Genomic DNA, 22849 nt, shown 5'->3' on the forward strand with positions numbered 1-22849 from the left:
GCCCCGGATGGAGTTCCATTTAATTGCCTTTGCATCCACTCATGCCTTGAGTCGCAAGATTGCCTGATAACGTGAATTTATAATTGCAAGCAGCTAATAGTATGTCTGTTATTAGAGTTGTGGGCCCTAACCGTCTGCTGTGGTTTTTATCCAAATTATTAATAGAAGAGAAAACAACACACTCCTTGTGTGACTTCGTGCTCAAAGCGACCCCTTAGAGTTCAGCTTTGTCTTGTGCCTAGTATCCACAGTCAGCATCTAGCTGATAAGTTTTATGATAATAATAATAATAACAATAATAGTAATAATAAAGGGGGTTGGGGTATAAGACATAACCACGCGAGACTATTCAATAGATTTGACACCAAGACAGACAAATAAGTGACTTTACTCAAGGGCACTCGTTTTTATGACCTTAAAGTTTCCTTGTTGTGTTTTCTTTAACGCACACAGCACGCATAAACACACATTGGATTTGCTTTTTTAGAACAAACACGCAATTAAAGAAAATTGTGCATAAAATAGCAACACTTCAAAATAAGAGTCCTTGGTTTGGCATAGTGGCATAGTTTGGCATTGTTTTTCCGTTTTTTTCTTTTTTTGTAGTCAGGACGAAAATGCGACGTGTAGATTGCCCAATCCTTGTGCCATAAAACCTTGTCAGACAACAAGTAAACAATCAAGTGTGGGGAGGATCTGAAAGTACAGTTTAACGCCCTGTCAGGTAGGCCCTATAGGCCGTAAAGGGGGCTAAATAGGAGTATTCAATCTCCTGCAGTGAAACCTCCTGTAGTTTCAGTCTTCAAGGAAAAGAAAAAGCTCAGAGCTTTACTACAGGCTGTTTTTTGTTTTCATTCTGTGGCTGAGAAATAGGCCACCACACCTGCACCTCAGAGGATCTATTGACTAGATTCTTCATCTCAAAATCTTCCTTAGTCTAAACAAATACACAAACAGTCGACCAACACAAAAAGAACACAGGTGTTTGATTGTGCCTTTTAATGAGCGTGTTCCTATATTTTCAATAAAACACAATTTTACTAAACACTTTGCTTTATTGCGCATAAACCAGCCGGGAACTGCACTACCAAAATAGCCAACAGATTAGCCTAGAGTAGACTAATCATGGCTTCCTTTATTTCTGTTTCGCCAAAGCAGTTCTTCAAACTGCAAATTCGTCTGCTTGTGTGTCCTAAAAAATCGCACTACATTAATATATAAAGTGTTTTTGAACTTGAATTGTACATGGGCTTGCTCAGCCGCCACCATCTTACTGGGGGATTATAAAACCATCAGACTGAAACATGAAACAATCAGAGCTCGTACTTGGTTGCGTACAAACGAACGAGCTGGAATATATCAGCAAACGTGAACCCGATTAAGCGAACATCTGTTGATTTATCCACAGGTGACAGAAACGAGGGCGATGACAGAGAGGCCTGGCGGACCACACAAGGGCTCCAAGGCGAAACTGACCAACTCCACGGTCAACGGGAGCGCCTCCGGCTAGTCAGGGGAGAATCACAAGGCTGGATTAGCCTGCAGAGGGTGTCATGAGAAACAAGGCGCCAGGAGGAGCGGGACTGGACAAAAGGACATAAAGTGGTGTGGGGAATAAAAGAATATTTACAAAGAGGTCATTTGAAAGAATAACAAGGAATACGAGAAAGAACCAAGACGCGAGTAAAGCGAAATTAAAGGATTTCATCTTCATTAATAAAAATAAAACTCCTCACAAAGTACAAAATAGAATAATGAAATAGAAAATTCGTTTTTTTTACATAAAAAGCGTTCGGCAAATAAACCCAGAAATTGTGAGTATTCTTAGAAGATCTTAGTTATTTTATTTCTTATAGGTAACCAGTTGGATTTCAGTCCTCTAATAAATAAAACTAGAAGCCTACATGCGCCAGATCTTTGGTTGAGTTAACAGTGTTTAGTTGCGATCTCCCACAACATGAAAAAAACGATCGCTTTGAAAGGACATTTGATAAAATTACACGACCATGCGACGTTTAGTTTTACTTAAACGAGGAGAGAGAGAAAATCTGTTTGGGGTCTTAAAACAGGCGCAGTGTGCGTCAAATAACGCAAATCCCGACCTGCGTTTCTTTCTTTCTTTCTTACTAAAAAGTCACATTTTTACACCACATTAACCTTCAGTATTTTCCTTTTCTGTTGTATATTTTTTCAGCTTGCTCGGCGCTGAAATGATCTTCTCAAGATGTTGACATCTTGCGGACGCAACGCCGAGTTTCTTGCTTTTTTTCTTTTTTCTTTTTTCTTTTTTCTTTTTTCTTTTTTCTTTTTTCTTTTTTTTTCTTTTCTTTTCTTTCTTTTTTCTTTTGTTTAATTGCTGAATCTAAGCTCAAATAATAATGGGCGACTTCAAAAATTCTACTTTCGTTCACAAATATAAATGGCCCTCATGGTTACCAAATCATCGTGAAATAACGGATTATACTTTAAACTGTCAAGTGGATTTTAATTCTTTTTTTTTTCTTTACGTGGATTCACAAACAAATGTGAAACTCCCACAATTTGCTTCACTTATTAAAATTGAATCTTCTAAATCAGGTAAGATGATTCAGTGAATTTGCTATTTATATAAGAGAAGGACAGCAGGTTCTAAAAAACAACAACAGATGTATTTCTTTCGTTTCCGTGGAGTCTTTTCGACTTGCCCACATAATAAGAATTCAAGTTATCACAGATCAACTGATCACACAATTGATTCGACATATTATGTATAATGATCTTTGTTATTGTTGACCACCATTTAAAATGAACAATTTTGTGCTGGGGGTGTTCGCAAACCTACAAACGAGTGGCTAGCTTTGACTGACGCATCCTTGCCGGTACATCCTTCTTAAATCTAGTCTGTATACCCTTCGTGAGAAGACAGTACATTTTGGGGCATTTATACATGAGATGATCTGATATCCGGACAGGAAACCCGCTCTGTCTATAAAGACTGAGGCGCCGACTGGGGCATGGAGGAGGCTTTCATATAATCTCGGTCAAGTGCTTCTATTGGCCCGCTGTCACGGTCTTGGGTAAGCTTATGTCCGCTTGGGGTCTTTGTGCTGTATTACAAGATTATCTTCCAAAATCACGCTATCAAGCTTGAAAGCTGCACTGCAGGCTAAGTGAAGGTTGCAGGCCTGTCCTCCATTATGCTCAGAGACAGCGAAGGTCAATGTAAAGAGCAACGCAAAGAGCCGGCCCTGAATGCAGAGCTCATTCACGGCTGACAGCGCGTGGAGTGATGTTGTGCATCGTGTACAACACAGTTTCTACAATCTAAGCATGTCAAATTGTCCAGTGTTATTTCATAGGACGCATTTTTTATTTAAAGAAAACACTAACAGTGACTTTTGTCCATTGCTTGTTTTGTTTTTGTTTTATCATTACCTTCCACTGTGTAAATTAAAAGCTGATAGTAAAATAGAAACGCGTTGAAATTTCTGCGCTTTCAAAACTCATTCTCTAGTTTATTTGACATTCTACAACATGCTAATTGAAACCTTTTTATTCTCTAAAACAAGCTGTAATACACTCTTTATCCTTAGTGTGGCAGCAGAATTCAATTTTTGAACACAGTGCGGTCCAGCCTCCAGAGTTTTCTAGCCACGGTCCAATCAAAGATAGCTCTCGCGAGGAGAGAGGGGTAGGCGGAGCATTGTGCTTTGAGCTTTGGACTCTCACGTTGTTTCTCAGGCTGCAGGCGGGACTTTCGTGTTTGTTTTGGTTTTCACTAAGCCAATAGCAACACGCTCTACTTCCTCGTAGCCAATAAACTTACACTTAGGTAATGCCACAAGTAACTTCCGCTCCGCAGCTTCCGCCTCTTCAACGCTTTCCTGTGCGTGTTTTTCGGGAGCAGAGGCGCGTTCTGGAGTCAGACATCAAACTTTTCTCCACATCTATGTGCTTGTTTAACACGTGCGCGCCCCGCCGCGCCGACGTCAGAAAACGTGGCAGAGACGTAACATCACATTTCCTGCTCTCTGACTGCTGTCTCACATGGCTCTGGTGTTTGTCCTGATCAGCCAGCTGGGCATGTGCGTGATAGGAGCACAAGATATGGCACTACAGAGCATTTAAAAACGGTTCATAGTCCGGCCCACTGTTGACTTACTTTATGCAACCCATAGCAAATGTTTGTTTTCATCCTACTAAGGTGGGTTTTTAACGCGCAAACGAAAGTAAATACCGTATGAATGGTAAATTAAACTCGCTGATCAAAATCTGTTCAAAGCCTAAGAACAGCAAACAAAAAAGGAACATAAAGTAGATATTAGACCTACACAAATAAGGCTGAAATTTTTAGTCAGACTAAGCGACTGGGGTTTTGGCTATAACCAAACAACAAAGAGGATATTGATTATGCTAATGAATAAACTATATAGTAAGTAAATAAGTAAGTAAGTAAGTAAGTAAGTAATAATAATAATAATAATAATAATAATAATAAATTAACAACATTGTCCTCGTCATTAGGTGATAAAAACATGATAAGATGAAATAAGATGTTTAAATTAATAATAATTATCTATCTAACTATCTATCTATCTATATATCTATATATATATATATATATATATATATATATATATATATATATATATATATATATATATATATATATATATATATATATATAACAACATTTAAATATTTAATTTATTATTTTTTATTAAACCTTAAGGTTAACCCAGTGGCTATAGCGATGTCTGCGATTTCACGACTGGCAACAATCTGGTAATGCGATTAGTACGCAACTCTACCTAGAAATTCTGACCTTTTTAATTCACATTTTATTTAGGAAAATAAATCTAAGCACACATTAAATATGTTATTTATTTCCATGTTTTTATTTTTCATTGTTTTGAAATGAAACAGTTCCGTGCGAAACAGTGCTGTCGGGAAGACACCAAACACGTAACCCTCTGAATAAACTCTGCAATCCAGTCGTTGGGTATAGGTCGAAATTTCTAAGGCATTCTCTTAGACCTTTTAAAGGGAGTTTCAATGTAAGCCTACTTAAAACAACAAAGCATAATCAAACAGATACGGGGATTCTCATAAGTGTTCACTGTTTTTTTGTTCTCTCACATTTTCAACAAAGACCAACGAAGGTGAATACTTTGCCAAAAGAAACTTTCTGATTCATCAATCCGGAAAATATTTGGGCTTTTTGCAAATTATATAAATATTAATATACATTTTTGTTTGCTTTGATTTTAGTTAAAAAAAAACACACAATCTCGGCGCTCTTTCACAAACGCTTAACTTTGACTTTAACACACAGAAAAAAACTTTAATATTAAATCAATAGCTTCCAGTGTGCAGTGAGTCCGTGTGAGCACTTCGGACATATCGCAAAGTTTAATATGTCTTCAATAAAAAGTAAATTGTGGTTCCACTTGTTCCTCCTGCGTATGTTTATTCTCCCGCGTGGTCAAAGTCAAGGCTAAAACACTAGGGCTACTGACTAAGTTCATTATTATTATTATTATTATTATTATTATTATTATTATTATTATTATTATTATTATTATTATTATTATTATTATTATTATTATTCAGGCCTCTAAGCTTTGAATGGGATGTCCTGACCACTACAGTATTTTCCACAGTCGTCACTAGATGGCGATGTAAGCTTATATTTCAGCACAGACCAGCCTCAACTGATTTATTTCCTCTAATCCCACAGCCAAACGGGAGTCTACAGCACAGTTCAAATATTTGACTTTCTAAATATAATTTGTATATAGCATTTCTGGATAAAGTTCACCTCAAACCCAGCAAAGCCACTACGAGATAGTATAACTGTAAAAGCTGGCTGTGCGTCTCTACAGCAAATCTGCGGGCCTTCATCGTATTTTAAATTCCTATTTCGTAAAAAAGGAAAATTCGCCTTTTTTTGTTCTTACGTAAGGTAAATACGTTTAAAGGAAAAATAATGTTTATATTAAATTGAGCTATAATCACTCAAATAAACTCAAAGGATACAAACTTAGATAAAATTCAACCAAGTCCATATTTTATTGGGACGGACTTTAACGCGGACATATTGGGACTCACACACAACCTGGATATCACGCCGGAATTTACTTTTACACTTATTTACAAACACAAGAATACGCACACACATTATAAAAGCTATGATTGACATGAACACACATCAGTCATATCATATGACGATTATCTAAGCATGATAATAAGAATTGCACCATGGACTGAATATGCATGAGAGCACGGATTCATATGATAAAACTATACTTCATACAAGTTAAACATGTGGGTAGGTTTTTAAAAAAAAAAAAGAAGAAGAAGAAGAAGCCGGGATTGATTAATATTTAACATCCCACAAGGTCCAAATTTGTCACACCGTCACTTCCTGTGAATCTTCCATTTATCACTCTCGTTAAAAAGTTGTAGTCTAGATAAAGGTGTAGCTCGGTGGCGCACACACCTGAGGTCACTTTGAGAGTGAGCATGCCAAAAGAAAATAATAATAATATTAACAAGAAGAAGAAGAAGTCACGCCTACTGCAGCTATACATTTTCTCTTTTCTCCCACTTGAGTCTCTGAACAATATTTAACAACAAGTAGCAGGAAGAGGTGGGTCCGGAAAGTTTGTCTGGGGAGCTCCGGGAAAACATTTGCCTACATACATATGAATCATAATCGGTCATGAAGGAGCTGCTTGCCCTAATCCGTGTGTGTGTGTGTGTGTGTGTGTGTGTGTGTGTGTGTGTGTGTGTGTGTGTGTGTGTGTGTGTGTGTGTGTGTGTGTGTGTGTGTGTGTGTTTTAATTTCCCATAGATTTTGTCCGTCATCTAAAAATCAAAAAATGTGTAAAAAGAAAAAAGAGAAAAAGAGAAAAAAGAAAAAGAAACTAGCTGATAGTTTTCAGCTTGTTGACGATTTTCTTCTCCTTTACGCGTCTGTTTTGAAACCATATCGTGACCTGTCGCTCGGACAGGTTGGTCTGAGCGGATATCCTCCTCCTTTTGTCCTTTGTGATAAATTTATTGGCGGCGTACTCGCGCTCGAGTTCCTTCAGTTGCACCTTGGTGTATGGCACGCGCTTCTTTCTTCCACGTCGATAAGACCCGGAGTCTCCCCCGGCGTGAGACACTGCGTCTGAGAAGGAAAAAAAATACAGAGAGAGAGAGACAAAAGAACATGTGATAATCTGCCTCTAAACTTACTCTCAGAATAAAATTTCCCTCCCACGAAAAAAAAAGAAAAAAAGAAAATGTAAATAGTTGAGTGACACACTTTCAACCTTTTTTTTAAATAAAATAAAATATTTCATGATGTTTGAGGTTATTGATGAAAATGAGAAATCCTCAAACCAACTGGACAGGCTTGACTCTTTAATGATAAGTGATTGATAAAACAATAGAAAAATGTATTTGTGTAATTTTCTCAAAGGAAAACGCAACTTAGCGCATTTTAAAGCGTCCTCATATTAATCTAGTCGTTTTAACGCCCTTTGCTGTATTGTCGCTTACATTTGTTTTGTCATACATTTGAGATGTTCTTCCCACAGTGAGGGAGATTTTATCAACACGCCATGTACTACTGCACCATACATACTGGATTTGCTGTGTGTACTATCGGACTTAAATTGTCAAAAAGCTGCTTCCTGTAAAGGATGGATTCTGTGTAAGGCACATGCCTACCTGGTATGGAGGATTTCCACATGTGTCCGGGCTGAGGCTGCTCCTTGGCGCAGTAGACCTGGCTGTTCCAGCCGTTGGAAGCGAGAGTCCACGGTTGGTAGCTCTCCATAGGCAGAAGAGACTCGTGTCTGGCCTCTGAAGACGCGCTGATAGTTGGCACTACTGGGACGTCCAGGTAACTGGGGACAGGTTGGTACGGGCCAGAGGGATACGTTGGATAAAAAGCAAATTCCTTTGCCCGGGAGGCGAAATCGTCGCCTGAGGCGGACGTGTCCATGTATTTCTCCCCATACGCGGAGGGGGGCTGCGCTCCACACGACTTTATGCTGCTGTGATGCGACATTCTGCACGGGTAACCGAAGTACCCGTACGGCAGGGACGCGCTGGACGAATTCTGAGCTGCAGAGCAGGGGCTGCACTGTTTCACAGGCTCGCCCATCCCGGAGGTATGCACGTCGCTGGACGAGTACGCCGTGCTTGGTGCCAGGGATGCGGGGTGCGCCATCAGATTCCTGCACTGGTTCGCAGCAAAGTTGCCACCAGCAAAACCCTCCATGTTCTTGCTCACTTCATCGGAACCGCCGCCGTTGTCGTAGAGGAACATCACCGACGGGTCGACCCAGCGAGGACGGAGGAGCAGTGACGTTGTCATAGCACGGCATCCAACATTGAAGCTTATGGCTCTTTTTTAAAAAGCCCTCAGACTGAAAAAAGGGAGATACTGCTTCCCGGAGAGTAAAGCCACTCTGACGCGCACAAGAGCGCAGATGTGGCGCTGTTATTGGTCCAGATGTGGTCACGTGACCGGGCTATGCAAAGAGGACGGTAAACATCAGCAGATAATTAAATGGAGAAAAATGCGGCGAAGGGAAGGTGACTGCACCTATCGAGGGGTTTGACTTTTGTCATATTTGATTTAACCAGCATGGATGATGTGCATTAATTTCAAAACAGAACGTAAGGTACAATTTACATGAATCTGTGCTTACGCTCATTTAGGTTTCATGCATCCAAATGATAGAATTTCGTCATTTTGAGAGGAGAAATGCTTATTTTCACATATAATATGCAAACAAGAGTCGATTATTTAAAGGTATGCAACAATTTTTTTTAAAAAAAGAAAGAAAACCGTTGTGACCCAGGCAGTTACATATGACTCATATGCAACGCTTTTAGCCTTTACGCATGCATACTGACCTGCCTTTGTTTGCCTCGCTGTACAAATTCTAATATTATAACACTCTTTACAACAGAACCTTCTTAGTGTAAAAATAAAGTCTGATATATCTGTGCATTGCACCGCTATACACGGAATTAAACAGGGTACTTCTGTCTCCCGCTGATACGCCTCTGTTTGCGCTTTATCCGATAGGACGTGTAAGATGAAAAAAAAAGTTTGATCCTAGTAACTTGGAGGTATTGAAATAACACATATATAATATATATAAACACGTATAATGAGGCGCATGCGTGTAGTTCTGAAAAGGAGACAGGGTTCACTTGTGTATTTCGATAGCAGTTTTAAAAAAGAGAAAAGAGGACATGAGAGATAATCTCGTGTTGTGGGGGATTATTTTATACACTTGACTTCAGACATGTTTACAGTATGCAAAATCAGAAATCAGAAAAGCTCTCGACATGGTGTGCGTGCGTGTTTTTGCATAGGACGTAAACGCGGTTGGAGGCCAAGGTCAAGTTGAATGTTGCTGTCTAGCCATCCAGTCCCTCGGCCTATTCAGGCTTTGAAGAGACCGTCTGAGCTCTTGAAAAGAGCGGAAGGGGGGTGAGAATTCCTGTCCCAATGAACGCTATTGGAGGACATTAACTTTTACTGTCATTTTGTTATCTCCCCTGTTTACTCTTGCGAACTAGTTCGAACCCGCTCCTTCTTCTACTTCTTCTTCTGGGTGGCACGTAGGCCTATACCTTTGAATCCCAGCGTTGGAAATGTAAAAAGGATAGGGCTGGGGATTTGTTTTATTATTCTTTTCGGGGTGTTTCTTTCTCTCTTTTTTTCTTCTTCTTTTGGTAGACATGTGTGAAAAAGAAAACGTGTGTGTGTGTGTGTGTGTGTGTGTGTGTGTGTGTGTGTGTGTGTGTGTGTGTGTGTGTGTGTGTGTCTGGTCTGCTGGTTAGTGTTTATGACCAGTGGCTCTCCGTCTATTCACTGCAGTAGGACCTGGTGGATTTTCCCTCGTGGTTGTTACCAGATTTTCCAAATCCACCATAAATTGTCACCTACATGTCCCCGTGTGTACTGTTTGTGCTATGAGACTGGGGAACTAAACACCCAAAGAGAAGCTGCTACTCATGGATGGAGCTGTTTAGCTTCAAGCCAAATACTTTATATGAGAACAGTAATTTTTAAAAATTGTTCCGTCACATTTGTTATCTAAAATATGAACAACTGTACAGTAAATTCCAACACATCGTTAACTTCGATAATATATCAAGTGAAACTAGATATTAATAAACAGTAAACACGGATTTAGGCAGTTTGGTTTTATATTGTGAACCGTAGACTTGCTGGCACCGGGCGACAAAAAAGGGATGGACTGAGGTTGTTAAACAAAAGGAAGCTTAAGACAGCAGTTTGTGTTAAAAAAAAAATAGAAATAAATAAAAAGTGTGCTTGATGTTTTATCTTTTTGGGGGGAGGTGCTTGATTTAAGAGGCATATGATGCAGATGGAGAGAGAGTATTTGGGATGGATATTTTTTTCTCTTCTTTTTAATGAGTTCCACATTTATCCAAAAGAGAGAACACCCAAAGAGATTTAATCTTAATGTTTTGAGTGTAACTAAAAATGTAAAATAAATAGCAGATTATCGTTACCAAGTTTTTTCTTTGTTTTGTTTTTTCAAATGAGCCATTAAACGTGGGTTTGTAACGCTTATTATTAAAGTGAAAGATTATGACATTCAGAACTAGGCTGCTGTCTATTTTTTTTTAGATCAAAGGGAAATCTGTTCCTTCCATGGATTTGGATTGCAAAGGCTCTACCTTTTCAAATACATCTCCGTTTAGACCCATAAACCGCGTCACATGCAACATTTATTTAGTAGTCAAATGGAAAAGTTATTGCATTCGGTGGATTTGAATAATTGTAAGGCTGAAGTAAAGAGGATTCAACACGAGCTGGTCGGGGTTGGTTCTGAAGTCATCGTACAAGAAAGCTCAAGTAATGAAATCATTCATCAGCAATATGCAACAATATTTATGAGTCTCGCTACAAGGCCCGGCCTGTTGATTACACTGCCTCGTGGCGTTCTCGTCGATACGGGAAAAGCTTTTTTTTTTTAAAAACAAAAAACAAACAAAATCAAAACAACAACAAAAAACACGGTTGCGTTAAACCACACTGTGGCATATGGACTTTGTTCATGTTAAATCAAGCTGCATTTAATAAAAGTATTCTATCCATTTTTTTTAAGTTTCTTGTCTCAGAGAGACTCTTGAAAAAAAATCTGGAATCGTGTTTTTAATCTCCGTTCTGTCCTTTACTTGTTCATGTTACTCTCCTCTGGTAAGAAGACCAGCCATGGGGGCTGTCTGCGCGTCCATGTGGTCAGTCCAGACACGAGACATCCCAAAGTACAATGAACACACAACAGGAGGGGGCCAGTGCCCGCCGAGGAGACGCACAATTCACCACTGGCTTGTGCTTAAATCGTGTGGCAGGAACCTTCGTTAGAAACACCTTTTAAACGCTTAGACAATTCACTATTGAATTCTTGTCGGATTTGCATTGTATTCTCTGATTTACACACAAACGTAAGCGGGATAAAAAATGAAAGACTAAACGGTGATTAATCTTATATCTGTAAGTTCCACTAAATCAAAGTGAATTTAAATGGCATAAATTTGACGTGCACCCCTTGATCTATTTCAAGCATCCTGCAAAGTTTCTAAGACTGCGCTTTGGGATTTGGCAGCAGAGCCTGGAGGCTTTTCTCTGAGGTCATTATCAAGGCTCTGATACTGGCACTGAAGTTATGCAGTCAGAGAAAGAAAGAGCGCATTTGATCCGCGGCCTGAGCCCATGAAGCCTTGGTAAAGCAGTCTATATAAAGTTATGCCCAGCTATAAATTTATATCCTTAATAACATAAATTGGGACATAAAACAGGGTGCTAAGAACGTGTAGTCAAATGTCGGTGTTGATCGCACGTGCTTTTGTCAAAAAAAGCTGTCAAAACATAAGAGCCAGTATGTTTTTGTGGTTAAAGCAGGGAACCACAAGGCGGTCACACACTTGTCTTTTCCATATTTTCTGGACGACTGCCTGCACTGTGATTATGACGGACTGCATAAAAGTAACAAGGAAAGCTGGCCCACTTCATTCTTTTTTCTTTTTTGGGGGGGGGGGGGGGGGGGGGGACGACACACATGCAGTCTAAACTAAAGGTCTACAGTTCTCTAGGAAATCCTTACTCCCACGGTGTTCCCAATAATGTTCCCTCTTGACTGACACATTTGCTGCAACTTTTCGCTGTGCTTCAGTTTCTCTCGCCGTGGGCTCAAACGTTGCGTTAACAGCCTGCTAAACTATAGCCTGTAAGCTGCATGTGAAATCACTTTATTGGCATGCGAGAACCTCCGTAAATATACAGATCTGCGCTGCCTCTCACTGCATGTTCAGTCGGTTCCACATCTGTTGTATTTCTGATCCGAAGCCACCGTCCGATTGCAGCGAGTATTATTTGCTTTTAAATGCCATCAGGCCGACAATAAGTCATTTTCTCCTTATCTAGCATCATCGTTACATTTTTAATTTGATCCACACATTATTATTATTGTTGTTGTGTTTTGGGGATTTTTTTATTATTATTTTTGCAAAATTTAAATAAAATATTTTTTAGCGAAGTAGGTTTTTCAGTGCATTTGTTTTCTTTTTCAATAATAGCATTGTGAGCGCTAAAATTCCTCCCAAATATGCAACACTGCATTCTAAATTGTAGCGTAACCATTTTTTTAACTGTAAATATACATTTTGAGCAATGGAGTGAGGTTAAATATGTGCACCTGTTAAGCTGCGTTACAGAGGTTTTGCTCTTTCTGCACTCCTAAAGCAAAGACGAAATTGTAAATGTCATTAAAACTGCAGCTCTGTCAATAAAACGCGACAAAACGACTGATTGGGTTTTCTTTTTCTTAACCTCAAGGTGATTTTTCCTTGTTTGTTTGTCTGGTTATAAAGATAGAGACTGAAATGGCTCGCCCGTTTTAAAATGTTGTCGGAATGTGGAGATTGAAATAGAATGGTTGCATTTAGTTACTTCAGAAATCAAATACCTCTGCATGGACTGTTTTCCTATCTTCCTAATAATTTTCTATTGAGTTTTGAAACTTGCAAAATAGTTTAAAAACCATTATTATCAAAGTAGCATTGGTTTTAAGGCATTTGCAGGGGAAAGGCCTGCACAGTTTGGCGTTCACGACCTGGAATTTAATGAAAAAATGAAGACTTGGATAGTTTAATTAAAAAACAAAACAAAACAAAACTCCACGGGATGAACAATTTAAAGACAAACAACTCAAAAAAACATTGCAGACGTAGTTGAGTTGACGTAAGGCCCGCTGTCTCCGTGCAGGTATTTTTCTAGTCAACCAGGTGTGGTAAAGGCAGCAACTTAACTTATACTGAGATTTGTAAAACTACAAAACTCCTAAAACATTGGGCTTATTCACTGCGGGACCTATGTGTCTCACGCCTTCAATTACATGCAAATCAACGGGATGCCCGTTTGTATCCACACATCATTATTTGAACGGCGGTTGTGGGAAAAATTTAAAAAAAAATTTAAAAAAAACCCTGAAAACTGAGGGCAGAAATGTGAATAGGATGATCTTGCCGGCAGTATAACTCAATAGCTCATTATTAGAGGCTAAAATTAGTGGAGAGCAGCGAGAAAACAGAGGCACATGAGCATGCAGTGGGGACTGATGACAGCGGCACTCTGGCAAAAAAAAAAAGAAAAAAAAAAAAAGAAAAAACATTTGCAACCAGGCAGACTTGTAAATATCACCTTTCTCAAAGATGCCAGGGACCCACATACCAGACTAAAGAATTGCATGCACTCTTGTGAAATATCGGGGCTTTGCACCTGGTGGGTTGCCCTGCTGCTGCAGAACTAATGGTAAGCCATACCCCGTGATGTTTCCCCTTTTAAATGGGTAATACAGGTCTGATCTCAGTGGCTTGCTAAGCCCTTCGTGTAATAGCGTAGGGTGTGCGGGATGGAGCAGGGAAGTGCGATAAAAGAAGTTCTTACAGCAGAGATTTCCAGCTGTATAGTCATCAGGACTCGTTTCGCTCCAAGGTCAACGAGTTAACTCTCTGGTAGCTGCGTCATCCCGTTTCAAGGCCAAGTTGAAGCAACGGAGACGGGAGGGGCCACCTTAGTGAGGAGAGTCTAAATTGTTATTTTCTTCCAGGTTCCTTGTGTGTGAAACGCAGTGCGCCTCAGCCAGCGGCTGGCTCAACAACCACCAAACTAATTCGTGCGCAATTTCATCGCGCACTGAAGCACATTTTGTGCTAAAAGCAAACATTGTGACAGATCTGCACCGCCGGGGCCAAGGATTGGATTACACGCAGACTGCGCAGGCTCCATGGTCAAGTTCAAGTTGGGCTGGCTAGTAAAACTAAGGGGCGCATTCTGCAGTGTCTGCCATGGGGGGCGCTCCCCACTCTTTGATCTTCCCCTGAAGAAGTAGACACTGGAGATGCGCCTACACTGCAGTCCAGTTTTCTGCACTTGTGCCACAAGAATGTGGATCAAATGTGCATTGAATAAAAAATAATAATAACTGCGTTCCATGCTATGGAAATTGCTTTATGTAAATAAGTAAACCGCGTTCCACACCCAGCAAGCTCTCCAAACCAATCCGCTCTCCTTTACTATCTAAGCCACACACAATATGTACTGTAAATGCACAAGGTCACCCATTGCGCAAAAGCATTTTCGAAGCGTTATCTCAGGGTGATCACAAGATTTTATCTGCGACCCATTACGTAACGAGCGAGGATCTTGGCGCTTGACCAACAAACACTGCGCGATGACCAGTGTTTATGATTTTTCAAAACAAAAGTAACAAGTTCTTTCATTTCTTGGACGTAATTATGTCATTTTGATAGATAGATAGATAGATAGATAGATAGATAGATAGATAGATAGATAGATAGATAGATAGATAGATAGATAGATAGATAGATAGATAGATAGATAGATAGATAGATAGATAGATAGCTCTGTTCTAGGATGCCCTCCAGCTCTGTTCTAGGATGCCCTCTGGACCCAGTGGAGGTGGTGAGTGACAGGAGAATGGCGGCTAAGCTGTCATCCCTGTTGGACAACATCTCCCACCCCATGCAGCAGACTGTGACAGCACTGAGCAGCTCCTTCAGTGGGAGACTGCGGCACCCACGGTGTGGGACGGAGAGATTTCGCAGGTCTTTCCTCCCCACTGCTGTCAGACTCCACAACAAAGACTTTAACTGAACAAACACACACATCCACACATGTGCAATAACACTAAGTGCAATAATCTTTTCTGGCATCGTTGTATTTTTACTCAGTTGTATATAGCATTCGTATTCTATTTTTATCTTATTGTATATTTTTATTCTATTTTATTCTACTGTATATAGTATATTATTTTATTCTATTCTGTACAGCTGTGTACTGTATTTATTCTTATTGTATTCTAATTTTTGCGTCATAACTTTTGCACTGTCCACTTCCTGCTGTGACAAAACAAATTTCCCACGTGTGGGACTAATAAAGGTTATCTTATCTTATCTTATCTTATCTTAGATAGATAGATAGATAGATAGATAGATAGATAGATAGATAGATAGATAGATAGATAGATAGATAGATAGATAGATAGATAGATAGATAGATAGATAGATAGATAGAGCAACAAAAAGAAAGAAGAGAGGTGAGGGGGTTTTTTCCAAAGAGATGAAAGAGTCGGACGCGAAAGCCAAAGGAATTTCCCTCACTTCTCATCCGTCGCGGGGGGAGGGGTGGCTGCTGCTCGGGGCCTTTTCTCACTTTCGGACAGGCGAGGGCGCACAAGGACAGCGGAGGGTGCTGGAAACCCACAGTATGTCCCTCTCCTCTCTGTGAGACCACATGACACCGCCTATCTGTGACACACGATATGCATCCACATACATGCAGCCACACTCAGCCTCGCAGTTCGAAAATCGCACGTGTGGAGGCACCTCTGTTATAACCACCTGGATAAAGTAGCTCAGTGTGCTCAAAGAGCAATGTGATTAAGGAAGTCATCAACCTCAGCTCTTTAAAATGTTACACTTGAAGGTACGTTGATGTTTGAATGTTGTCCCCAAGCTGTAATTGTTTTTAAGTTATAGCACGAATGCCTGATATTTTTGATAGCTGGGAGTTTAGAAACAGTCACACCAGCTTTTAATAAAACTTTATTTGCTGCAACTGTGTTAAATAAATGTTTTGGCCACGTTGGTGCAGTGAAGATGTCTTTACGCCTCAGAGGCAGAGTTCAAATGTGACCACTTCTAAACAGCAGCTACAAGCCCTGTGTGCAGTAGGTTTGCGCTCCCATTATCACCATTCATTGACTTTTTGCTGAAACACTGCACGTCTGGAGAACTGGAAAAACGGCCACTGCCGATATAAGAATCCAAAGAACCCCATGACAGTGTCATGCTTTTGTTTGGATTTCTTTCATTTGGAACAGCAAATGCTTTGCACACATGATCATACAAATTAGCAATGCAAATCACGGTACCACATTTCATAACTTGTTTGGGCATAAAGAATAAAGAGAATGGTTTCGGTTCAACGTTTCCTTTTTTCATCTCTAATCGGCCTTTATCTAAACCCTGACCGCAAGACCTGACCTTTGGAGACTTTACTTGACTCCACTTAAGATGATGATAACAATCACAAGAGAGAGGGGAAAGTGACGGGGGAGGGAGGGGTGAATAAAATGTAAATACATAATGTAACTTAAATGACTGATATGAGTTTTACGAAATGACTCTGTGTTAATTAGTTATATTTGAGCAAAAGCAAAGCTGAACTTTATTTAATAAGTAGAAAAAAAACCCAAAATATTTGAGCATATTAACTGGCGTTAAAATGGCTCATTAGTAATTTAAATATACTGTAATACAATAAAATACAATAAAAAGCTAAGTCTTAAGCAAACATTATTTTACTACTACTACTACTACTACTACTACTACTACTACTACTACTAATAATAATAATAATAATAATAATAATAATAATAATAATAATAATAATAATAATAATAATAATAATAATAATAATAATGACTTAATGCATATTTCAATATTCCAACACCACAGATACATCACCATGTAAATCCTAAATATGCTGTTTCTTGTTTCTGCTGCCTCTTGTTGTGCCCTCTGACATCCCCCACCCCCATCTCGCCGTTGCCGTTGCTCCTTCTGTTTACCCACAGATTCAGTCAATGAGTGTCGTCATCAGGGGGGACCATCGTGAAGACTGGGTCATTAAGAATGACAGCTCTGAAGAAAGAGAGAGAGGGAGGGAGAGAGAGGGTAAATGGTGATCCCTCCCAGAGCTCCCACTCGGCACTCTGAAGCGGTCTTCTCTCAGGTTCAGACCGGATTGCATCCCCTCTTTTTTTTCCAGAAGCCTCTCCTTCTCTTTTAGGACGCAATCTCCCACCCACCGCCATCCCCGCTGCACGCACACACGCGCACACCCCTCCAACCTGAGATTCATCTCCTTGGTTTTGACGGTTCGCCTCGAAGACGAGGTTTGCTTGTTTTGTTTTTTTCTTTTAAGTCGTGCTTGTGATGGAAAGCAGAGAGGAGATGGTGATGCTGGCAGAGGGAGGTCAGCTTGGCAAGAGCGGCTCTAATTTGTCGGAAGCCATCGGGAGCCCCGTGCGAGAACCACCAGGCAAGCCGGGCCACAGAGGTTGTCTGAGTCCAGGAGCTGCACCCTATTCCCGCGACAGGAGCGATCTAGCGGCGGAGGATAGCGCACGGAGAAATATGAGCGCCGACGCAAGGCTGGTTGGCACGTCTACCTCCGGAGAGAGGCACCGGGCTGACCAACATCACAAAGACGGCAGCAGCTCAGACACAGAGTCGGACTTCTATGAGGAAATTGATGTCAGCTGCACGCCTGAAAGCATGGACTACCCAACAGCTAAAGGTAAGCTGTGTGGGTGCATGTTGGATTGTATGCTATTGCAATAAACATATTGGCACTGTAGGGTGGAACAGAAAATCGAATATTTATGCTCAATGAAACAGATCCAGGGTCTGCTTCAGGTTCAAACACTGCAGCTGCAGTCGGTGCTATACAGCTATTCTGTCAGCTGATCGGTGTGGCTGCAAACGCTGAGGTGACACCCACAGTGTAACCTGACATTTCCCTCACTGACTTTGACAACGAGTTACTCGTACTGCAAATGTGCTTATGGGCTACTTCACCAGGAAAAAATTGGAGATTCAAGAAAAAATTATGTCAATTGGTTTTGGCAGCTGTGAAGGTGCAAGCACCCACTGCTCAGTTTATTGTGAATATCATTCTGTGTGAAATCTTTATGAATAAACATTCATACATGAAACATTTGGAGTAGTAGACTAAACGAATGGTAAAGTAACAAACGAATGAAAACAATACAGTTTAAGTATTGATTATTTTCAACCAAGGGAAATTATTGTTCATATCAAATCAATATATCGTGGAAAATACCTTTAGAAAAAAATAATAGTAGTGGAAATTGCATCTTAATTTAAAAACTACACCAAATGAGAAGCTAAGCGAGCAGTCAGGATGTCTCTTATTTTTCTAAAAGTCAAACAAATAATGGAGTTAGCCTGCTAGTCTTCAAATGGCAGCGAATGAAATAAATAAAGCGTTTCGATTTGTTTTGGGTCCTGTTTAAATTGTAAATGTGTGCGTTTTACACCTGATTGTAATTAAAATATGCTTATTCTCTGTTTTTGGTTCAGGTCGAAATGGGGATTCTCCAAGCCACCCGAACGAGTGCGGTACTGAGCCGAGTAAGAATGTCCCGGGTCAGGGCTCTCTGTCTTACGCAGCAGATCAGATTCGCCGGTACCGAACAGCATTCACGCGAGAGCAGATAGCACGCCTGGAGAAGGAGTTTTACCGGGAAAACTATGTGTCCAGGCCGCGGAGATGCGAACTTGCGGCCGCTTTAAATCTACCCGAAACCACCATCAAAGTAAGATTTCATCTCAGGGAAGTGGGACTGAATTAGGCCTCTTGACCATCAATACGTACTCTGTGAGCTTGTGTTGATGTATATCAAATCCACGTCGAGTGCAAAATGGTCAGGCTTACGTAAATGACTGCCAGTGGTTTATTTGTGTATGGATAGAAATAATCTCATGGAAAATAATCTCATAGAGTAAAATCAAATTAGTCCATACAGGAAACAAAGCAAAAAAAAAAAAAAAAAGATTAAGAAGCAGGCACCGCGTTATGTAGCCACAGGTCATATTTATTTATTTACTTGGGTTGGTATTTTTTGATTGGATGCTAGTCAAATGTCACGCAGTCCACAATAAATAAATAAATAAATTACAGTAACAAGTTTCTCCAACCCAAATCCAAATATTGTCATGAGTAAAAAAGCCAAACATTATCTACGCATGTGCTTGTGTTGTTTCAGGTCACGGGGGGGATTGTGGTTAATATTTGATCCGCTGTGTCTCCTTCACAGGTGTGGTTTCAGAACCGCAGGATGAAAGACAAACGGCAGCGTCTGGCCATGACTTGGCCTCACCCCGCCGATCCGGCCTTCTACACCTACATGATGAGCCATGCGGCTGCCACGGGGAACCTGCCCTACCCCTTTCCATCGCACCTGCCGCTGCCCTACTACTCTCACCTGGGCGTCGGGGCTGGCTCAGCTCCTGCAGCCGCCCCTTTCTCAACCCCCCTGCGCTCTCTCGATAGTTTCCGGATGCTGTCTCATCCCTACCAGAGGCCCGAGCTCCTGTGCGCCTTCAGACACCCTTCCTTGTACTCAGGTCCCACTCACGGCCTAGGTCCCGGAGGAACTCCGTGCTCCTGCTTGGCGTGTCACTCCAGTCAGTCCAACGCCATCTCAACCAGGCCTTCCGGCTCGGACTTCGCTTGCTCCCCAACAAGCAGGACTGACGCGTTTGTCACTTTCACGCCTTCAGTGCTCAGCAAATCCTCATCTGTGACACTGGACCAGAGGGAAGAAGTGCCTCTGACCAGATAAAAAATAACTCTTGCTCCACATAAGCCTTTAACCACAAGCTTTTTAACCCTAACGTATTATATGATCAGGACTGAAACAGCATGAGGGGTGGGGTAGCCAGTATATAAACAGTGAAAGCCAGTTTATACTTGGGGAGAAGAGAAAGCTCTCCAGCTATAAGACGCGCAAAAGACCTGCTGTTATTGAAATATAATAATCCCATCGAAGATCCGGGGACATTGGGCTGAAATAAGACTGCGTAGACAGAAATTCAGATTTGATTTCTACAAGATTATTGTGACTGCTATGAGAGAGAGAGACGGGGAGAGATAAGCGGGGTGGTCCAGAGAAACGTTTAAATCTCCGTGATTGATGACGTTAAGGTCTTGATCATTATTTTATGCGTCCAAAAATCAGCCTACACGTATTGTTAGTTACGCGAGAATGATGCTTTCCATCTCTCTTTTTTAACAAGGGAATTTGTTAAAAGACTGCGGCCGTCTCATTATAGCTAGCTCTCCACACCGGGGCCCTCTCGACGGCCCGGGCCGAAATGTGCAGATGCTAGTAAAATTATTAAGTGATGTATATGTAAGACCGGGTGAATTTTGAGTGTTGAATTAATGATAATGCCAGGAAGGTTTCAGGCAAAAGGTAACAAGGCGCCGAGGGAACGGATTACCACAGCCGGCACGATCTGAAGAGGGGAGGGGAGAGAAAGATCAGAAAGAGGATGGAGAGAGGACAATCAAAAAAGAAAAAAAAAGAAAAGAGCATTTTTAAGGCCACCCAACACTCTTTCTTTCTCTGTTTTCTCCCATGACCGTAAAAGAGACAGTGTGATTAAATAATGCCCACGGGCCTTCTTTAAAACCGTTTTTCGCTTTGCACTGTTACACCAGTTTAGCATTTGTGTGGGAATACGGAATAATGTGTGACTGATTTTTTTTCTTCGTTGTTTTACTATTATTATTATTTTATTATAAAACTTTATTTTTGGTTCGCTATTTTTTTTGTTTGTTTGTTTTTGTTTTTTTGTGTTATGACTGGGTTGTCCTTATCGTTTAATTTGCAAATAAATACTGTCAAAGCATCGAAGGCGTGCGGAGTGATCTATACGCGTATTTCGGATCCATTTAAATAGCCAATAACCAATATGTCACTTTAAACTCACGGCAATAGAATAAAACTGATTCAAGCAAATTTTTGTTGTTGTTGTTGTTTTTGCTTTTCTCCCGGTCATCTTCTTTGGTTTGGTTTCGTTCAGCTTCAAGCGTATTGAGGATCTTCTCCATTCACAATTGGTTCAGGTCCGCCAGTCCTACCGCCTCAATAATAACACTAATTTTGTTCTCAAGTGGTAGCTGTCAAAACACCAGAGTGCGCCCCCTCCTATTTCCTGATGGGACCGTTAGATTGACCGTGACAGTTAAGTGGTCCCCGGGCTCCGTTAACGCCACTCATATTTTTTTCTGCGACCACTTAATAGACGCGACAGAATTAGGTGTCTGCAGATATTGGAAATGCAAAGAGATCGATCATTCGGAGAGGAGCGCCAACAATCAGCGGGATCTTAATTGGCCGCATTTGACCGGGCCCGAGCAAATTAAAAGAGTTTTTGGAGCGTAATAGGATTGGCTAAGTGCTGCGGCCCGCGGAGAGACACACAAATCACCCTTTAAAGGGAGTTTTAGGTCGTGGATTAGAAGTCATTGCAGTGATGGGCGAGAAAGTGTGTGGTATTTCAATTGGGCCTCGAAGTAAAAAAAACAAACAACAACAACAACAAACGAAAAACTGGCCAATTGCGTGCTTACATAATCGAACATGAAGATTTTCTTTATTTTATTTTTTAAAAAATGCTTCAAATTTAGGTGACATTCCTCGAACCTTTATTCTGATTATTCCGAAATATGAAGATTTTGGAATTTGAAATATATGAAATATGAAGATTCCTGCCAGTGAAGCCAGACACCAAGAAGAACAATTTAGTTACCAAATATGATTTTAGGTACAGTGTTTTTTGTTTTGGTTTTTATTAGACTCGTTCTAATCAAACTCTACTGCACCCACAAAAACGGCACCATTGAGTCCAACCCCGCCCCCCCCAACCCACCCTGCTCCCTCACGCGTTTGATTGATGGCCTTATTAACTGGAGTTCTTGTAAGTGTGACCGAGCTGATTAAAATGCATATGTTTGGAATAATACACCGTTTAAGCCTCCCGGGTCGAGGCGAAACCACAAGGCAGATTTATGTAAACTATCAGCCGGTGTCTTTAAGCCTGATGGGGACGCGGGTCACGCAAGAAAATTGCTTTAGTTTGTGCATAATAAAATCGCACCATAAAAATAAAGATGAACGGGGCGGACTAACGGAATATTCAGAAGGTGTAGTCGCTTTAAAAGGAAAGGGGAAATGGTTTCATGGTGGGTTCTTTTCTCTTTTTTTAACAGTCTGGGAAATTTGGAGCTGACTTTCAACAGGAGCAGCAGCACTACACGGCCATCTAAACCTCGAGTCACACTGTGCCAAAACGACGCATTAAAGTGAGGCAAATTACAACCACATTTACCCAGCCACACATATGGGCTCCCATCTCTTTGCCGGGGAAACTATACGGCTGAATCCTCAGTGGCCTAATCCGGCATCAACATGCCATTTAATCGCTGGAATATTTCGTGTGACTGAGCTTCAAGATATGATGGGCTCGTAGATTGCGCACATAACAGCAATTACATCAGCCTTATAAGATCCTATTAGTGCGAATTGGCACAGGTCTCCCCAGCTCCCACAACCAACACAAAGCATTTTGATAGGGGCGGTGTAGTGCAGCTGTCCACCGACAGCAAATTTAAAAAAAAAAAAAAAAAAAAAAAAAAAAA

The 22849-nt window shown here is 40.8% G+C and overlaps 2 protein-coding genes across 2 annotated transcripts; one reads left to right on the forward strand and one right to left on the reverse strand.

The window, feature by feature from the left end:
* Positions 1–4858: 4858 nt before the first annotated feature.
* Positions 4859–8453, reverse strand: hoxa13a (homeobox A13a). The gene is made up of 2 exons (XM_086280454.1): positions 7702–8453; positions 4859–7156 (listed from the first exon to the last, which is right to left on the reverse strand). Exons 1-2 carry the CDS (start codon positions 8351–8353, stop codon positions 6909–6911), a joined length of 900 nt encoding a protein of 299 aa, XP_086136580.1. The 5' UTR covers positions 8354–8453; the 3' UTR covers positions 4859–6908.
* A 7452-nt stretch (positions 8454–15905) lies between these two features.
* On the forward strand, positions 15906–21287 carry evx1 (even-skipped homeobox 1). The gene is made up of 4 exons (XM_086280086.1): positions 15906–16036; positions 17190–17914; positions 18721–18956; positions 19458–21287. The coding sequence occupies exons 2-4, from the start codon at positions 17551–17553 to the stop codon at positions 19983–19985; spliced, it is 1128 nt and encodes a 375-aa protein (XP_086136212.1). The 5' UTR covers positions 15906–16036; positions 17190–17550; the 3' UTR covers positions 19986–21287.
* The last annotated feature ends 1562 nt before the right edge of the window (positions 21288–22849 follow it).

The sequence above is a fragment of the Aulonocara sp. 'chitande type north' Nkhata Bay genome, linkage group LG22 (assembly GCF_057382095.1).
Source record: "Aulonocara sp. 'chitande type north' Nkhata Bay isolate Kocher_YH1m ecotype deep benthic linkage group LG22, A_spYH_male_GT1.1, whole genome shotgun sequence".
Lineage (NCBI taxonomy): Eukaryota > Metazoa > Chordata > Actinopteri > Cichliformes > Cichlidae > Aulonocara > Aulonocara sp. 'chitande type north' Nkhata Bay.